At 48.9% G+C, this 18,190-nt stretch overlaps 2 protein-coding genes and 1 long non-coding RNA gene across 3 annotated transcripts in view; 1 reads left to right on the top strand and 2 right to left on the bottom strand.

Moving 5' to 3' along the window:
- KCNJ10 (potassium inwardly rectifying channel subfamily J member 10) overlaps positions 1-10,822 on the top strand; it is a 34,516-nt gene extending 23,694 nt beyond the window's left edge. The window contains exon 2 of the mRNA XM_082202415.1: positions 4,798-10,822. Coding sequence (XP_082058541.1) covers positions 4,798-5,934 — 1,137 coding nt within the window. The 3' untranslated portion in view covers positions 5,935-10,822. The remainder of the gene's footprint in view (positions 1-4,797) is intronic.
- Positions 9,017-18,190, bottom strand: part of LOC309520733 — a 274,646-nt gene continuing 265,472 nt past the window's right edge. Inside the window, exon 2 of the long non-coding RNA XR_014214353.1 lies at positions 9,017-10,932. This is a non-coding gene — a long non-coding RNA (uncharacterized lncRNA). The remainder of the gene's footprint in view (positions 10,933-18,190) is intronic.
- Positions 11,772-18,169, bottom strand: LOC309520463 (uncharacterized protein). The gene is made up of 6 exons (XM_082202300.1): positions 18,063-18,169; positions 16,938-17,431; positions 16,606-16,687; positions 16,244-16,323; positions 15,421-15,547; positions 11,772-12,931 (listed from the first exon to the last, which is right to left on the bottom strand). Exons 2-6 carry the CDS (start codon positions 17,337-17,339, stop codon positions 12,051-12,053), a joined length of 1,572 nt encoding a protein of 523 aa, XP_082058426.1. The 5' UTR covers positions 17,340-17,431; positions 18,063-18,169; the 3' UTR covers positions 11,772-12,050.

Below are 18,190 nucleotides of genomic sequence, written 5' to 3'. Positions count from 1 at the left end.
TTCATCGTCCAAAGTTTGGTACCTTTAAAGATTTTCAGAGACTTTGAGACCAAAGATTTCATTTTGTACTTGTTTCAGTTTGAAGGAATTCTATAAAGATTGTCTATTGCGTATGTACATGGTCATCGTGTTGCCTAGACGTTGCTGACGTTCTCTTTGCAACACAGGGGTTGGCTTGGTTACCAGGTGCCCTAAAAGGGAAATCCATAAGCAAGACTCGAACACAAGACCCAACTCTCCCCTCCTGTGGTTTCCAGCACCTGGTACTCAGAAGCGCGGTTGCCTCTGACCAGGGAGGGAAAGCAGAGCAAAGCCATCGTGGTTATTAGCCCTCAATAGCCCCCCTTTCCTCCGTGTGAATGTGTCTCATCCTCTTTTAAAGCCATCCAGGTTGGCGGCCATGGCTGCCTCCAGTGGCAGGGAGTTCCACAGGAAGGAGGACTCTCATTTATCTGTCCTGAATCTTCCAGCATTCAGCTTCATGGTGCACTCAGGCGTCCTAGTGCTGCAAGGGAAAGATTTTTCCCTGTCCAGGTTCACAGAGTGCGGCACTTGGATGTCGGGGGGGGGGGGAGCAGAGAGGGGGCTCAGCCAAGCTGAGAAACTTCTCCCCCCCCCAAAAAAAAAAAATTGCTGGTTTTGGTGCTCTGTGAGCAGGAGCTGTCGAGACGCTGTTCCAGCTGCAGGGGCTAATCCTGACAGCCTCCAATGGAGGCATCTCAGCTGGGTGTGCAAAATTGAATGTGAGGCGGATGTTATGAAATGGGAGCTGAGTCTGGCAGAACGAGAGAGAGAGAGAGAGAGAGAGAGATGGGGATGCTGTCTCCTCCGAAGGGGAGGGTGCAGGATCAGGCTGAGGGACAGATGTCACTCTGGATCAGACAGGACCGGGGCTGACTTCACGGATGTTTGTGCTTTTGTCAAGACGTGGCCCCAGGCTGCTTCAGGAGAAGAAGCACAGAATCACAGAAGTGTGGAGGGACCCCGGGGTCATCCAGTCCAACCCCCGAAATGCTCTGCCAGCATCAGCAGGCGTTAAACTGCGGAACTCTCTCCCTCAGGAGACATGGAGGGCAACCAACCTGCACGGCTTTAAACTGGGCAAACTGGTTATGAGGCCCACAGCTCAGCTGGGGGGAAGATTCCCAGCGGCTCTCATGGTTCAAACAATCAAAATCAAGAGGGGTATGCGCGTGCATTTTTGCTTTGATCAAACAAAAGAAGCAGGCAGACAATAGTTCCTGTTTGGAGAACGTTCCCCCGAAGTCGTTCTCTTCAGAATGAGTCCGCCTCTTGCCTTCTCATTCTAGTTAGCCCTTCATCCTCCAGCGCCATGGGGACCAGCACCTTCATCTTTAAGGGGAGCTCTGCAGTGCAGAAGCAGAGCACCTGGTTTGAATGCAGAAGGTCCCAGGCTCCATCCCTGGATAGGGCTGGGGAAAGACCCCTCTTCTGAAACGCCGGAGTGTGGCTAACCGGTCTGTGTAGACAAAGCAGTATAAACTATACTATAAGACTCCCTTTTTCCCTCCTAAAAAGTAAGGGAAAATGTGTGTGTGTCTTATGGAGCGAATGCAGGCTGCGCAGCTATCCCAGAAGCCAGAACAGCAAGAGGGATCAATCCCTCTTGCTGTTCTGGCTTCTGAGATTCAGAATAGTTTTTTTTCTTGTTTTCCTCCTCCAAAAACTAGGTGCGTCTTGTGGTCTGGTGTGTCTTATAAGAGCAAAAAATACGGTACTTTGAGGATTAAAACACCAACAGCAACAATCCAGCCGTATACATATTTTATGAAATAAATAAACCAAAGGATTATTAAAAGGCAGGTTCCGATGTTCTCCTTTAAATCAGCCCTTCATGAGGACTAGAATCTTCATTTTCAGGGGAAGGGCAGCAGCCCAGTGGTAGAGCACTTAACTTTGCCAAAGGAAAGCCATCCACTTCAATCCCCGGCAATATTTCCAGGTTTGGGGGGAAGGAGGACACACTCCCTGCCCGAACCCCCGAGAGCCGCTGCTGCCGGTCAGTGCAGACAGCCCTGGGCCAGGTGGAGCAGTCGTCTGGTTCAGCCTGAAGCAGCTGCCCTCACCCTCTCCCTTAAATCAGCTGCAGGGCTGTTGTGACCTTATGTGTGATCTTTGTCACGCATAATTTGGGATTTGTGACATCTTTCCGCAGGTCCTGCCAGACGGGGCTGTTCCGCCTGGCCTTTGGGATGCACTCAGTCTGACACACACCTCTATCTATCTATCTATCTATCTATCTATCTATCTATCTATCATCTATTTTCCTGATGGAACCCCTATATGGGATTAGTATATAACTTTTCCCTCGGCTCTTTTTGCTGTCTCATGTAGGACCAGCATGGATAGTTGGCCCCAGTGAATATGTGACATTTTCTCCCCTTATGGCTTTGATCTATATTGTTGTTTAGTCATTTAGTCGTGTCCGCCTCTTCGTGACCCTATGGACCAGAGCACGCCAGGCCCTCCTGTCTTCCACTGCCTCCCTCATGTTGGTCTCTTCGAGAACACTGTCCCACCATCTCGTCCTCTGGCGTCCCCTTCTCCTTGTGCCCTCCATCTTTCCCAACATCAGGGTCTTTTCCAGGGAGTCTTCTCTTCTCATGAGGTGGCCAAAGTCTTGGAGCCTCAGTTTCACAATCTGTCCTTCCAGTGAGCACTCAGGGCTGATTTCCTTCAGAATGGAGAGGTTTGATCTTCTTGCAGTCCATGGGACTCTCCAGAGTCTCCTCCAGCACCATAATTCAAAAGCATCCATTCTTCGGCGATCAGCCTTCTTTATGGTCCAGCTCTCACTTCCATACATCACTACTGGGAAAACCAGAGCTTTAACTATACAGACTTTTGTTGGCAAGGTGATGTCTCTGCTTTTTAAGATGCTGTCTAAGTTTGTCATTGCTTTTCTCCCAAGAAGCAGGCGTCTTTTAATTTTGTGACTGCTGTCACCATCTGCAGTGATCATGGAGCCCAAGAAAGTAAAATCTCTCACTGAGGCAGGGGTATAAATAATATTATCATTATTATTATTATTAATTATTATTATTATTAGCCAGGAGGGCTCCAGCCCACCAGAGTTTGCACAGCATCGCCTCGAGAAAAGGTTGCAGTGGATGGGAAAGGGGGGGGGACTTTTGGAAAGATGTCTGCAGCCGGAACCCAGAAAGAGCATCGCCACCAGCCTTTTGCTCTCGGTTTCATCCGGTTACATAAGAGCAAGTGGAAAATAGGCGGCCGCCGAGTACCCAGTTTTATGGCGCCACCTGCTGGCACAAAGGGGAGAGGCTGAAGGATTCCCTGTAAGGTCTGTGATTTCCAGACTTCCCTGAGAAGAGAGACTGGTGGTGGGGCCATTCTGGGAATTGTGTCTCTGGGAGGAGGAAGAGAGGATCTCTCCCAACAGCTCTCAGCACCCTTAAAAAACTATAACTCCCAGGATGCTGTGGGGGAAGACGTGTGTATTTAAAGTGTGGGGGGGGGGAGGCTACTTTAAATGTAGGCCCTCTATGCATTTAAGGCCGTATCAACCCACTTTTAAAAGCTTTGGGTAAAATTTAGTTGCTTAAGCCTCCCAATGAACACCTCTAAAATAACCAACAGGAAAATGTAACAAGCAGGAAGGGTTAGGAGTCATTGGGAGCCTTCTTCTCCCCCTCCTCCTCCTCCTCCTCCTCTGCAAATTTATCTATTCCTCTTTTTAAACTACCTAATCTGCCATAGGACTGGCAATGCACACTGAAAACATGTTTCATTCCTTCTTCGCTTGACTCCCCTATGGGGAACGGCATCTTCAGGCAATGCAGAGCTAAACTTTGGAACTCCTTGCCACCGGAGGCAGTGACAGCCACCAACCTAGATGGCTTTAAGAGAGGAGGAGACACATTCCCAAAAGCTGTTAATGGCTACTAGCCAGCAGATCTAAGCTTCACATCCATAGTTGGAGGCTGCGATGGTTCCCAGTTGCCGAAAACCACAGGAGGGAAGAGGGCTCTCGTGTGCAAATCATGTTTGTGAGTTTTCCATAATAGGCATCTGAATGGCCACTGTAAGAACTGGTGACTGGGAGTGGCCGCCAAGACCACATAACACCGGTCTTGAAAAACCTACATTGGCTCCCAGTACATTTCCGAGCACAATTCAGTGTGTTGGTGCTGACTTTGAAAGTCCTAAGCAGCCTCGGTCCAGTATACCTGAAAGTGCGCCTCCATCCCCATCATTCTGCCCAGACACTGAGGTCCAGCGCCGAGGGCCTTCTGGCGGTTCCCTCACTGCGAGAAGCCAAGTTACAGGGAACCAGGCAGAGGGCCTTCTCGGTAGTGGTGCCAGCCCTGTGGAAAGCCCTCCCATCAGATGTCAAAGAGATAAACAACTACCAGACTTTTAGAAGATATCTGAAGGCAGCCCTGTTTAGGGAAGCTTTTAATGTTTGATGTATTACTGCATTTTAATATTTTGTTGGAAGCCACCCAGAGTGGCTGGAGAAGCCCAGCCAGATAAGCGGGGTATAAATAATAAATTATTATTGTTGTTGTTGTTGTTGTTATTAAAGATGCTGGACTAGACGGGCACCCCTGGGCCTGACCCATCACCCAGGCTCTTCTTATCTTCTCATGGAGCTTCCAGGTGCAGAGGAAGTCTCCCTAGATCCTTAGCTTCTTATGAGTACCTGCCCACCGTAGGAACAGGAGGCTGGCCTGGCTGGGCTATTTCTATGTTCTGGTGTCAGTTCTCCCATCTCACCCCGTCCTCTTTTCCTTTTCTCCTCTCCCCGCCGGCCAGATGACGTCTTCCACCAAGGTGTACTACAGCCAGACGACGCAGACTGACAGCCGGCCCCTGATTGGCTCCACCCTGCGCAAGAGGCGGGTCATGACGAAGGACGGGAGAAGCAACGTCCGCATGGAGCACATCGCGGACAAGAGGTTCCTCTACCTGAAGGACCTGTGGACAACCTTCATCGACATGCAATGGCGCTACAAGCTGCTCCTCTTCTCCGCTTCCTTTGCTGGGACGTGGTTCATCTTTGGGGTGATCTGGTACCTGGTGGCCGTCCTGCACGGGGACCTCCTGGAATTCGACCCTCCCGCCAACCACACGCCGTGCGTCATGCAAGTCCACACCCTCACCGGGGCCTTTCTCTTCTCCCTGGAGTCCCAGACCACCATCGGCTACGGCTTCCGCTACATCAGCGAGGAGTGCCCCCTGGCCATCGTCCTGCTCATCAGCCAGCTGGTCCTCACCACCATCATGGAGATCTTCATCACGGGCACCTTCCTGGCCAAGATCGCCCGTCCCAAGAAGAGGGCAGAGACCATCAAGTTCAGCCAGAACGCCGTGGTGGCCCAGCACGACGGCAAGACCTGCTTGATGATCCGAGTGGCCAACATGAGGAAGAGCCTCCTCATTGGGTGCCAGGTGACTGGCAAACTCCTCCAGACCTACCTGACCAAGGAAGGTGAGAACATCCGGCTCAACCAGGTCAACGTGGACTTCCAGGTGGACACGTCCTCCGACAGCCCCTTCCTCATCCTGCCCCTGACCTTCTACCACGTGGTGAACGAGAGCAGCCCCTTCCGGGACATGGCCTTGCGCACCGGGGAAGGAGACTTTGAGCTGGTGGTCATCCTCAGTGGCACCGTGGAGTCCACCAGCGCCACGTGCCAAGTCCGGACCTCCTACCTCCCTGAGGAGATCCTCTGGGGCTACGAGTTCACCCCGGTCATCTCCCTCTCGGCCAGCGGGAAATACGTGGCCGACTTCAGCCTCTTTGAGCAGGTGATCAAAGTGGCGCCCCCTTGCTGCCTTCACGAGACGGTGCGGTACGGGGACCCCGAGAAACTGAAGCTAGAGGAATCCTTTCGGGAGAAAGCAGAGAGGGAAGGGACCCCCTTGAGCGTCCGGATCAGCAACGTTTGACCCTTCGGAGGACTTGGGAGGCCTGTGTTATACGAGTATTGCATCCAAGTGTCTTCCTTAGCTTCCAGACTTCCTTACATCCTTCTTTCTGTGGCTGCATTTTCTCTCTCTCAAACTACAGGATGAGCAATCTGTTCTTCTCTTTAGGAATCTGCTAAAGGAACGCAAAGGTCAGCTCCCCTCCTGACTCAGCAGCTCACAGTTAGCGCCAGAATTCAAGGTCTCCTCCGTGGTTTTGACCAACTGCTGGAAGTATATATATCTTTAATTGTGTTTCTTTCTTAAATACAAATAATTGTGCGGTCATTGTTCAGGGGGCCACCAGGTCATGGTTTTTAATAGGAGGCAGAGGCACACGTACCAGCAACTCTATTGTGTCAAATGCTTTTAAAAATATAAATACATGGAGTTTTCTTTCTCTTTTTGCCTTGGAAACTCTTACCACAAAGATTAGCTTTTAATGCCAACCTAACCTGAAAGATACTGACGGATGCATGAGAAAGGGAAACACAAAGATTGGGACAGAGCACTGGGAGTGCCCCACCGCACCAGGCTCCGTGAAATGGAGGGTGTAAATCCTACTAGCGCATACTGTGCAAATTAATATTCTGTTGTGGTCACCACGGGATACCTCAGATGACGCTGGAGAACACATTCACAGCAGGTGTGCCTGGCAATCTGCATTCAACAAACCCACCAGACCTCAACGATTTGCAATTCAGAAGCAGCCCTTCAAAGTTTGGAAACACACCCCAGCACTTGATATTTAATGCACAGGTGTCGTATGGCAAAGCAGTACCTTAAGAATTATCGTGTGACCTCCAATCTGGAGGTCTGATGACTCGTTATAAAGCACACCCACCCACTTTTTAAAAAATTTAAAATGCATCCTCCCTGATCTTAAAATACGGAGGTGGAAAGGGAGGAGAAGCAAATTTCGTTTGAAAGCTTTGTAAGAATTGGAACCTGCATGTCTGTCCGTTCGTAAAGTTGTGCTGCAGTGTGAGAGGAATTGTCCTGTTAACAAACTGGAATGTGTTGTCATGATCCTTGTTTTTCAGTGCTAGAAAGCTTTCAGTCCTGGGACTATAGAAGGATCGATGACTCTTTAGCTACCCAACAGCCTAGGGTGCCTAGGTGGAAAACACCAAGCGGAATGCAGGTAGAGTCCGAAAAGAACGCAGGTGTTTCTGTCTCCTGAATCCTGCTCCTTAAAGCAACAGGTGAACCTCTGATCACAACAGACCTGCTGTACTTGTTGTTATTATTACTGTAAATTCTCAACATCAAAAATGCTGAACTTCGGAGCCAAGGAGATGAGTAGAAAGAAGACCTTGTGGAGAACATATTTATCCTCTTTGACCTCCCATCTGTGGCATTTCCCAACTGAGCGGAGAAAGGACTGTGTGGTGTGTGTGTGTTGAGATGAAGCTAGCCTAGTGAAAAGGAACGAGGCCAGTGTTGTCTGTCTGTGATGGGACACACAAAAAAAGTCATGGCGTCCCAATCTGAAGACTGGTCTGACAGACAGTTCCTATTGAAAGACCTGCCCCACAGGCCTTGCATCTTTGTAAAGCTAACACACTCGCAAAATGGGCTTTTAACACAGATCCATCAGAACGCAGCTCTCAAGCTCTTTTGCTTATTTTAAGTGCAGGGCGAATGGAACTGACAGCAAATCCCCAAAAAGTTCTGCGGAGTTAGCTCGCTTCTGCACAGCCCTGTTTATTGAGCACTCATCCTGATCTGTTTGCAGGGAGGTCAGATGCTGCCACGTCACAGCAAATGTCATCCTGCGCTCTCCATGGATTTCCCCCTCACTTTCCTTCCTGTGAAAAAGCATGATCTTTTGGGGAAGGGGGTTGGTCAGACGAGACTCTAATTGAGCAACTGGAATTTCCCAATATGTGATTCGATTCCCACCCAAAAACATGTGCCCGTCTGGAAGCAGACTCAGAGGCAAAGGTCAATCATAAGACTTGTGAACCCAGGAACAACCTCATCACCAGGCTAAAGTGGAAGATTTTCCAGGGAGGATGAGATACTGTTTGCTTTTCTGTGGCCAGTCAGGTCTCTGTTGTCATTGCAGCTGAAAGGAGCCTTCCAGCAGAAAGGAAGGAGCTGGATTTTGGGGGTGGCGGTAGGGGGCCAATGATTTTTTATTATCTCCCAGAGGCCTCCAAGGCTGTCTGAAGTTAGGGTGTGTGGGTGGGGAGACCCACAGCTGTGCAGAAACTGTCCCAAACAGCTACTTCTGGCTAGATCAAATAGCATTGTGGGTTGTGGGGGTGGAGGAGTTTGAGGGCGGCTATTGGCTCATTTTTTTTTAGGAGTCGGATCATCACGGGCCTAAGATGGTTTCTTACAGGTACGAATTCTAAAACGGTTGTCACACGCATCAAAAAAGAGGGAGTCACTTCCTCTTCGTAGAAAGAAAAGTATCTATTGAAATATATAAATCTATTTATATAAATGAGATATATATAGTTATTTGTAAAAGAGAGAGTATGTGTGTGTCATGGAGCTATTTTGCACTTTGTCGGAAAGAAGTTGGATTCAAAAATTGCTATTGGAGCCAAAAAGAAAAATGGAGGAAGGAAGCAAATCCAAGATGTTCCAGGGATCTTTCCTTTCGTTCCTTCCTTCCTAAATTCCACTGTGCCCAGTGTGGAAATTCCCACCCCATTCTCTGAAATGAGTCACGATATTTCTGCAATGGGAGTGGGGTGGGGAGATTGTTTAAATTGGGGTTTAAGCAAAGTTGGCCCAAAATGTTTGACTGTTGAGCAAAGGGTGATTCCATCAATTCTGCGTTACGGAGCAGGGGTGGACTAGATGTCCTCTGGTGTTCCTTCCAACTCTACTACTCTGTGATTCCATGAACAAAAGCCAAGAGGAAGGGCAGTTGACCCTTTCTTCAAGGCTGGCAAGGGGTCCCACGGAGGAGGGCAGCCTAGCTTAGGGGCTGCAAGACCTGGCTGTGTGGCACACCCCCCGCTCGCCTCTCCAGCGGGTGATGTTGGAGAATCCCAAGGAAAACGTTCCCTTGTGTCCAGAACAAAAATCAATCTGGCAAATACAATTGAGATTGACTATTGTTTTCACTCCACAAACATTTATGCAGATGATGCCCTTCCCAGTTCACAGTCCTTTTTCTTGCATTGATACAAACAGGGTGGAATAACAATGCCATTGATTAATTACATAGATTATGTCATTTCTCCATGGTGAAATGAATGCTGGGATTCCTGCATCACAAGGGATTGGACTGAAGCAGAGCTGGCCGTGACCCACGGATGAAATCCCATAGTTACAATGGGTGTGATGTGGTTTGAATGAGGAATCTCTCCCCCGATGCTCTGCCACAAGTTGCACCCGGGTTGTGGAGGCAACGGCTGGCAAAGCCCAACTTTTGCAAGGAAGCATCACCCTGGCGCCATCGTGCAATTATTTTTGACTCATCCTTTCAGTGCAGTGATGCAACCACACAGGGGGCTGTGTCATATATGGGGTCATGATACTCCATCTCCCACTGCATGTTTTCCTGGCCACGAAACAAAGGGTCCACCTGTCTGATAAGCTGTTCTGTAGAGACGCTGTCGTATGGACTTGCCCCGAGTTCAGATCCCGCTTCAAGAAGTGACCTGGATCAAGGGCCAACGACTGAGCCCAAGTTCCTGGTCTTTAAAATACATTGCATTTCCTCCCTTGTCATTGAAATGTGAGAATCCAGCAGGGAGAAGCCATCAGTTCCACGATTCCCAGATAAGTGAACTGTGGTGGAGTGTGTGAGTGTGTGTGTGTGTGTGTGTGTGTGAGAGAGAGAGAGAGAGATTTAGGAGGATCACAAGGATCTGATTAATTCAGGCACAATGGATTCCCACCACAATTGGTCATCGATGATACACAGAATGTTGTCAGGAGACGCTCCCAGAAGGGTTTTAATAATGGGATCAGCTTTCAGGGTTGTATTTACAGGGTCCATATGGCAATGCCATCAAAATGCCAACGCATATCCCCAAACACACATTAATCTGGATTTTCCTTTTCAGGGGGAAATCTGGTAAATTAAAAAACCTGTTGCCAATGACCTGGTTGTGATACCTCAACCACCTGTTTACAGGATTAAGCCCCCATTTGAGAGTCGGTGGTACTGTAGCGAGTGCAGGACGAGGAGGTGGGAGAGACCTGGGTTCGAATCCCCACCATGGGCCATGAAACTGACTGGGTGTAACCTTCTGAGCCAGTCCCTGTTTCTCAGCCTAACCCACTTCACAGGGTTGTTGTGAGGATTAAACAAGGAGGGAGTGAACCACGTGGAGCAGAAATGCCAGAAATAAATAAATGCGTATAATAGCACCCTTTCAGAGTACAATATTTACCAAAAAAATTAATAATAATAACCCCTATTTGCCATTTTCCTATTAGCCAGAAAAGGCTGTGGGTATGTTTAACTAAGCATTTATTAAAAGAATCTCAACCCCTAGAAAAAAGGGGGATCTTTAGCGCTGGCTGGCTGGCAACTCAAGCAAACCATGGCATTAATTTCTCAACTATTGATGGCTGGGTGTTTGTGGGGCTGAAGGTGGTCAAACAGGCCAAATACTTCTTGGTAACGGAACTGAGCTTCGTGTTAACTTGATTTTTTGTTGTTGTTGTTAAAGAAAGAGACTTTATTTTGTGCCTGACATAATTACGTACTGTACTTCATAAATATGAAGATTTGTATCCAACGAAGAAGACTTTGCACTAAAAAGAAAAGGTCCAATTTGGGGGGGGGGGGCACGAGGGGGTAAGCGAGAGAGAGAGAGAGAGACAGGGAGCTGTGTTATTTCTTCTGTTTAGAACAAAGTCATTCAATAACAATAAAAAGAAATCAGATTTTAAAGTGTGTGTTGTTTTAATGGATGGCGACGTGGTCAGTCCACTCCTAATTTAGCTGCGATTCCTGCAGTGCAGCCAGGGGGTGGACTAGATGCCTCTGGGAGCCCCTTCCAACTCCACAGTTCTGTGATTCTGTGATTCTACACGTGCATCTTCGTTCAGTGACCAACAGGTGCAAAACCAGGAGTATTTTGAGTGTGTTGATCCCTCTTCTCTCCAGGGAGAGGAGTAAAAAGGGCCATCTGCCTAAAACTCTCCCTTTCTTTCTCCGGACCAGAGCACCTCTGGAAATGCCACTGGGTGGCACTGGTTGACCTCACCAGTGTCGCCAAAGCGCTTGTGACCCTCTTCCCTGATGCAACGTGAAAAAAGGAGTCCAAATTGCACTTTGTAGATCTGCAAAGGGGTCTGCAATGTGAAGAAAGGTTAGGGCACCGAGAGAGAGAGAGAGAGTGTGGTGTAGTGGTTAAGAGTGGTGGACTCATAATCTGGGGAACTGGGTTTGCGTCTCCGCTCCTCCACCTGCAGCTGCTGGGTGACCTTGGGCCAGTCACGCTTCTCTGATGTCTCTCAGCCCCACTCACCCCACAGAGTGTTTGTTGTGGGGGAGGAAGGGAAAGGAGAATGTTAGCCGCTTTGAGACTCCTTTGGGTAGTGATAAAGCGGGATATCTTATTATTATTAATAATAATTAATATTATTCCACGGTCCTGATAGACGAGGGCAACTTCTTTGCTGGGCAAGAACACTGTTGCAGTCCTCACCCACCTACAATTTACCGTATTTTTCACTCTATAACACGCACCCGACCATAACACGCACATAGTTTTTAGAGGAGGAAAATCCGTAGGCATGCCACCCGTAGGAATTTCCTCCATAACACGCACAGACATTTCCCCTTACTTTCTAGGAGGAAAAAAGTGAGTGTTATGGTGCAAAAAATACGGTAATTAAAGTCTCATAAATTTAAATACAGTGGTACCTCGGGTTAAGTACTTAATTGGTTCCGGAGGTCCGTCCTTAACCTGAAACTGTTCTTAACCTGAAGCACCACTTTAGCTAATGGGGCCTCCCGCTGCCGCCACACCACCGGAGCACGATTTCTGTTCTCATTCTGAAGCAAAGTTCTTAACCTGAAGCACTGTTTCTGGGTTAGCAGAGTCTGAAACCTGAAACGTATGTAACCTGAAGCGTCTGTAACCCGAGGTACCACTGTATGTAAACAGCCACTGCTACAGTTTCCCCCCACTGTGAGTTCGTTGATGTGTTGTGAGATTGTCGCTGCGACTGAAGCTCTTGCCACATTCGAAGCACCGGTACGGTTTCTCCCCGCTGTGAATTCTTTGGTGGAAAATGAGCGTGTGCCTGTGACTGAAGCTCTTTCCACACTCCAAGCACAGGTGCGGCTTCTCTCCGCTGTGCGTTCTTTGATGGGTAGTGAGCTGGGTGCTCTGGCTAAAGCGCTTCCCACACTCCTGGCACTGGAAAGGTTTCTCCCCAGTGTGGATTCTCTGATGGGCTGCGAGGTTGGCCCTGTGACCGAAGCACTTTCCGCACGCCAAGCAAAGGTATGGTTTCTCCCCGCTGTGAGTTCTCTTGTGGGAAGTGAGAGAGCTGCTCTCGCTGAAGCTCTTCCCACACTCCAAGCACTTGTAGGGTTTCTCCCCCTTATGAATTCTTTGATGGGAAGTGAGCCATTTCTTCCAGGCGAAGCTCCTTCCGCATTCCAAGCACTGATGTGGCTTCTCCTCTGTGTGAACTCTTTGATGGGAAGCGAGGGTGCGCCTGTATCTGAAAACCTTTCCACATTCCAAACACGTGTATGGGTTCTCTCCGCTGTGAGTTCTTTGATGGGTGGTGAGATGGGCACTCTGGCTGAAGCTCTTTCCACACTGCCGGCACTGAAAGGGTCTCTCCCCGGTATGAATTCTTTGATGGGTTATGAGGTTGGCTCTGTGACTGAAGCTCTTTCCACATGCCGAGCAATGATATTGTTTCTCTTCTCTTTGAGTGCTTTCCTGGGAAATGAGATGGACCTTCTTACAGAAGCTCTCACCGCACCCCAAATATTTATGTAGTGTTTCCATTATGCGGATTTCTAACATTTCGCCACCTGCAATGAAGAGAAAAACAGGTTAGATCCTCAGGAATCCCCCAATGATGGAGAAATGCAAATGAAAGATTGTTATAGACAAAGAACTGGAGAGATTTAGATGTCAGAGTTCATGGTTTTCATTGACTAGTAATCACAGGCCTATATATGGGAACCTGAGATATAAAAAGCCGGACTCTTCTGGGAGAGTTTGGCTCAATCATGTGATCCACTACATCTCCAGGGTCAGTATTTAGTCAACCAAAGACGGACAGAAGCAGAAACAAAAACCTGACAGAATCTGCATCTGCTAGCCTAACAACTCTGAATCCTATATTTTAAAAGGCCCAGAGTTCAGACTAGGCAGATCACTGCTATTTGACTTTCCTCTGTAAAGTTTTATTCTGGATTGTTTTTTGTTGTTGTTTAGTCGTTTAGTCGTGTCCGACTCTTCGTGACCCCATGGACCAGAGCACGCCAGGCACTTCTGTCCTCCACTGCCTCCCGCAGTTTGATCAAACTCATGCTAGTAGCTTCAAGAACACCATCCAACCATCTCATTCTCTGTCGTCCCCTTCTCCTTGTGCCCTCCATCTTTCCCAACATCAGGGTCTTTTCCAGGGAGTCCTCTCTTCTCATGAGGTGGCCAAAGTATTGGAGCCTCAGCTTCACGATCTGTCCTTCCAGTGAGCACTCTGGGCTGATTTCCTTCAGAATGGAGAGGTTTGATCTTCTTGCAGTCCATGGGACTCTCAAGAGTCTCCTCCAGCACCATAATTCAAAAGCATCAATTCTTCGGCGATCAGCCTTCTTTATGGTCCAGCTCTCACTTCCATACATCACTACTGGGAAAACCATGGCTTTTACTATACGGACCTTTGTTGGCAAGGTGATGTCTCTGCTTTTTAAGATGTTGTCTAGGCTTGCCATCGCCTTTCTCCCAAGGAGCAGGCGTCTTTTAATTTCGTGACTGCTGTTACCATCTGCACTGATCATGGAGCCCAAGAAAGTAAAATCTCTCACTGCCTCCATTTCTTCCCCATCTATTTGCCAGGAGGTGATGGGCCCAGTGGCCATGATCTTCGTTTTTTTGATGTTGAGCTTCAGACCATATTTTGCGCTCTCCTCTTTCACCCTCATTAAAAGGTTCTTTAATTCCTCTTCACTTTCTGCCATCAAGGTTGTGTCATCTGCATATCTGAGGTTGTTGATATTTCTTCCGGCAATCTTAATTCCGGCTTGGGATTCATCCAGCCCAGCCTTTCACATGATGAATTCTGCATATAAGTTAAATAAGCAGGGAGACAATATACAGCCTTGCCGTACTCCTTTCCCAATTTGGAACCAATCAGTTGTTCCATATCCAGTTCTAACTGTAGCTTCTTGTCCCACATAGAGATTTCGCAGGAGACAGATGAGGTGATCAGGCACTCCCATTTCTTTAAGAACTTGCCATAGTTTGCTGTGGTCGACACAGTCAAAGGCTTTTGCATAGTCAATGAAGCAGAAGTAGATGTCTCTCTGGAACTCTCTAGCTTTCTCCATAATCCAGCGCAGGTTTGCAATTTGGTCTCTGGTTCCTCTGCCTCTTCTAAATCCAGCTTGCACTTCTGGGAGTTCTCGGTCCACATACTGCTTGAGCCTTCCTTGTAGAATTTTAAGCATAACCTTGCTAGCATGTGAAATGAGTGAAATTGTGCGGTAGTTGGAGCATTCTTTGGCACTGCCTTTCTTTGGGATTGGGATGTAGACTGATCTTCTCCAATCCTCTGGCCACTGCTGAGTTTTCCAAACTTGCTGGCATATTGAGTGTAGCACCTGGATTGTTTTAGTTGACTTTTAATGTAGGTTGCAAACTGCTTTGAGATTTTCTTCTTAAAACTATACAGTGGTATAGAAATGAAGTGCAGGATAGTAATAACAACAACAACTGGGGAAAGAATATTCAGAGACAAACAGGAGATAGTTTGGGGAGTGCTAGAATCCCAGAGGCTGGAGCTGGTGCTGTTGTAAAGGTAAAGGTACCCCTGCCCGAACGGGCCAGTCTTGACAGACTCTGGGGTTTGTGCGCCCATCTCACATTTATTGGCCGGGGGCCAGCGCTGTCCGGGGACACTTCCGGGTCACGTGGCCAGCGTGACAACGCTGCTCTGGCGAGCCAGAGCCGCACACGGAACGCCGTTTACCTTCCCGCTGGTAAGCGGTACCTATTTATCTACTTGCCCCCGGGGGTGCTTTCGAACTGCTAGGTGGGCAGGCGCTGGGACCGAGCAGCGGGAGCGCACCCCGCCGCGGGGATTCGAACCGCCGACCTTTCGATCGGCAAGCCCTAGGCGTTGAGGCTTTAGCCCACAGCGCCACCCGCGTCCCTAACCCTAACCCGCGTCCCTAACCCTAACCCTAACCCTAACCCGGGTGCTGTTGAGCTCCATCCAAATAGGGAAGGGATGTCACAGAGAGAAATGCATTGAATTTCAAAACAGAGACCCTGATCCAACAGGGAGCCTTACTGAGAAAGTCCACGATCCCACGATTCTCCGCCATGACTTCCTTATGCAGAGCTCTCTGGTCAGGATCCAGCAATGCCCACTCCTCGTCTGTGAAAGAAACGGCAACGTCTTCAAAGCACACTGGACCCTGAAAGTGAAAAGGAGATGTCCTCCACTCAGACAGCAGGAAGATGATCTACTGCACTTTGCTCCGTGGTTTTCTGCCTGTTGGTTACTTTTCAGGGATTGTTTTCCTGCACATTTTTATTATGGATGCTTATTTTAACGTATCAAATGAATTCTTCTCTTGCGGCTTTTACTGATGGGTATCACTCATGTTTCAAAGGGCAAGAGGTCCTCGTGTCATTCTGCCTGCGCAAAGCATTCCAGTCTACCGGAGAGAAGGATCCCCTCTGTCCTCTCCCTGGACGCTGTTCTTGGGGGGACCCTCCCGACGCCCTAAAGCAAACTTCAAGGGGCGAATGGGGACACTGGAAGAGAGAAGAGAGTGGGGCAAAGCCCTGCTGTGAAACGGATGGGGTAGCTTAGGTGAATCCTGGCCACTGCTATTCATGGTTTGTCAACTGCTTAGAAGTCTATTTCAGCATTCAGTGACAACTTTATAAAGAAAGCAGGAAGAATGGAGCGACATTCAGAAGGTTAGCTGAGGTGAGGCTCCTTATTCTCAGCACAGAAACCTTCCTGAATGGCCTTTCCAGCTTTTGTGAAGGGCAACTGTGACAGAAGCCAAGTGGAGCAGGAGTGTGACTCATCACTGGGGCCCAGAGGCCTCCTGGCTGCCCCACCCCTCAGCCTCTTGACCCACACGGCTCCTTCCCCCTACCTGATCCGCTTCCCCAGCCACCGCTTCCCCTCTGACACCATGAACAGATGGAGGAGGTTTTGCCGAAGTCTTTCTGTCACCTGCGGGAGACAAAGGTAAGGTCTAGCAGAGCATCTCTTACTACAGATGGGCCTTAGAAAAACCTCGCTGAGTGCATTTGGACATTTGTACCCATTTGGTAGCTCAGTTGCGTACATCTTGTAAATCACCCTGAGACCTCCGGGTATAGGGTGGTATAATTAAATATACGTCTCTCCTCCTTGGGGCTCTTGGCTTCAATTGTTTCCCCCCAAAAGAACTTACAGGTGAGTTTCAGAACCCACAGAATGTGACCAGAGACAAACCTCATCATTCCTCCTTACCCAGTGGCCTCTCTCTGGCGTCCAGCTGAGTCCTCTCTGCCTCAGAGGAACCTGAACCCATTCCTGCAAACAGATCCATTCCCTGAAATCACAGAATCATAGAATGGAGTCAGCTAGTCCACCCTCCTGCAATGCAGGAATCTCAACAGAAAGTCCAAACAGAAAACAGGGAGAAGGATTAGAAAAGGAGCAGCAAATGAAAAGATGTTAGGATTATCATATAACACTCCTTGGGTTCCTTCCTATCAAGATGGGCCATGAGTAGAGAATCTGGGGATTTCTCCCTCACGTTGGGAGCCCCTTGGGAGTATCCAGAGGAAAGTCTCTCTCACCTGCTGCTCCTCCTGCTTCCTCTCCTCTGCCTGACTCAGGAGGAATCCTTCGGCCAGGGCCACTGCCTGGGAAGTGGTCTCTGCTCCGCATTCCCTCACCCAGCTCTCCATCTCCGCTGGAAGGACAGCCAGGAACTGCTCCAAGATCACCAGGTCCAGTATCTCAGCTTTCGTGTGCCTTTCTGGCTTCAGCCACTGACAGTCAAAGTGGTAGAGTCGTCTGCAAACCTCTCGGGCTCCTTTGGCCTCCTGGGGGCAGAACTGCCTCAGCTGCTGGCTCTGCGCCTCTGTGCAAGGGGTGTCCTCCTCACGCTGGATCTTCTGCACAGAGTTTTCCCAGAGTCCCCCACTGCTCCCATGGCCTCTTCCTGCTTCAGGGCCAGCTGAGTCTTGCTCATCCATCTGTGCTCTCAGGAAACCTCCAAGAGATCAGGAGAAATCCCTTTTTCCCCCTGCCGTGTTCAGTCTGTCCAAATTGGAGCAGCTGGAAAATCCTGCAAAGCAAATGCATTGTTCAGTTATAAAATTGACACTCGGGAGAAAATAAAGATGTTCCCTGATCAAGCGTGGATGAGGCTTGCTAGGAACCTGGGCTGGGCTGCCCCACAGCCCTGATTCTGAGCTTTCTTGAAAGAAAGGAAGAACAAGAAGTAAGGAAAGTTCCCCTGTAAAATGTGCGGGCGCCTTAAGGGCTTCCTTCCCGACCCCCCTTCTCCCCAGAGAGAGAGGAGAGAGGGGAGACTCAGTGGAGTCCATGAGGCAGAGGAGGGTGGGGTTTCTGCCCTGGAGGACTTACCCCCTCTTTGCCCCCCCACCCTTTCTAGGAATCCTGCTCAGTTCATTTTAACCCGAGGAGGAATTAAAAAACCTTTTAATGGGGGTGAAAGAGGAGAGCGCAAAATATGGTCTGAAGCTCAACATCAAAAAAACTAAGATCTTGGCCACTGGTCCCATCACCTCCTGGCAAATAGAAGGGGAAGAAATGGAGGCAGTGAGAGATTTTACTTTCTTGGGCTCCATGATCACTGCAGATGGTGACAGCAGTCACGAAATTAAAAGACGCCTGCTTCTTAGGAGAAAAGCAATGACAAACCTAGACAGCATCTTAAGAAGCAGAGACATCACCTTGCCGACAAAGGTCCGTATAGTTAAAGTTATGGTTTTCCCAGTAGTGATGTATGGAAGTGAGAGCTGGACCATCAAGAAGGCTGATCGCCAAAGAATGGATGCTTTTGAATTCTGGTGCTGGAGGA

Source organism: Podarcis vaucheri (assembly GCF_965113315.1).
Source record: "Podarcis vaucheri genome assembly, chromosome: 16".
NCBI lineage: Eukaryota > Metazoa > Chordata > Lepidosauria > Squamata > Lacertidae > Podarcis > Podarcis vaucheri.
The sequence above is the reverse complement of the archived record's forward strand: the minus strand, read 5'-3'. Positions and strand labels throughout refer to the sequence as shown.

Coding starts and splice junctions, on each gene's coding strand:
- LOC309520463 (XM_082202300.1), bottom strand. CDS start 17,339: ATGGATGAGCAAGACTCAGCTGGCCCTGAAGCAGGAAGAGGCCATGGG. Junction 16,688..16,937: donor GGAAGCAGGAGGAGCAGCAG/GTGAGAGAGACT, acceptor CTGTGATTTCAG/GGAATGGATCTGTTTGCAGG. Junction 15,548..16,243: donor TGGCTGGGGAAGCGGATCAG/GTAGGGGGAAGG, acceptor TTTCACTTTCAG/GGTCCAGTGTGCTTTGAAGA.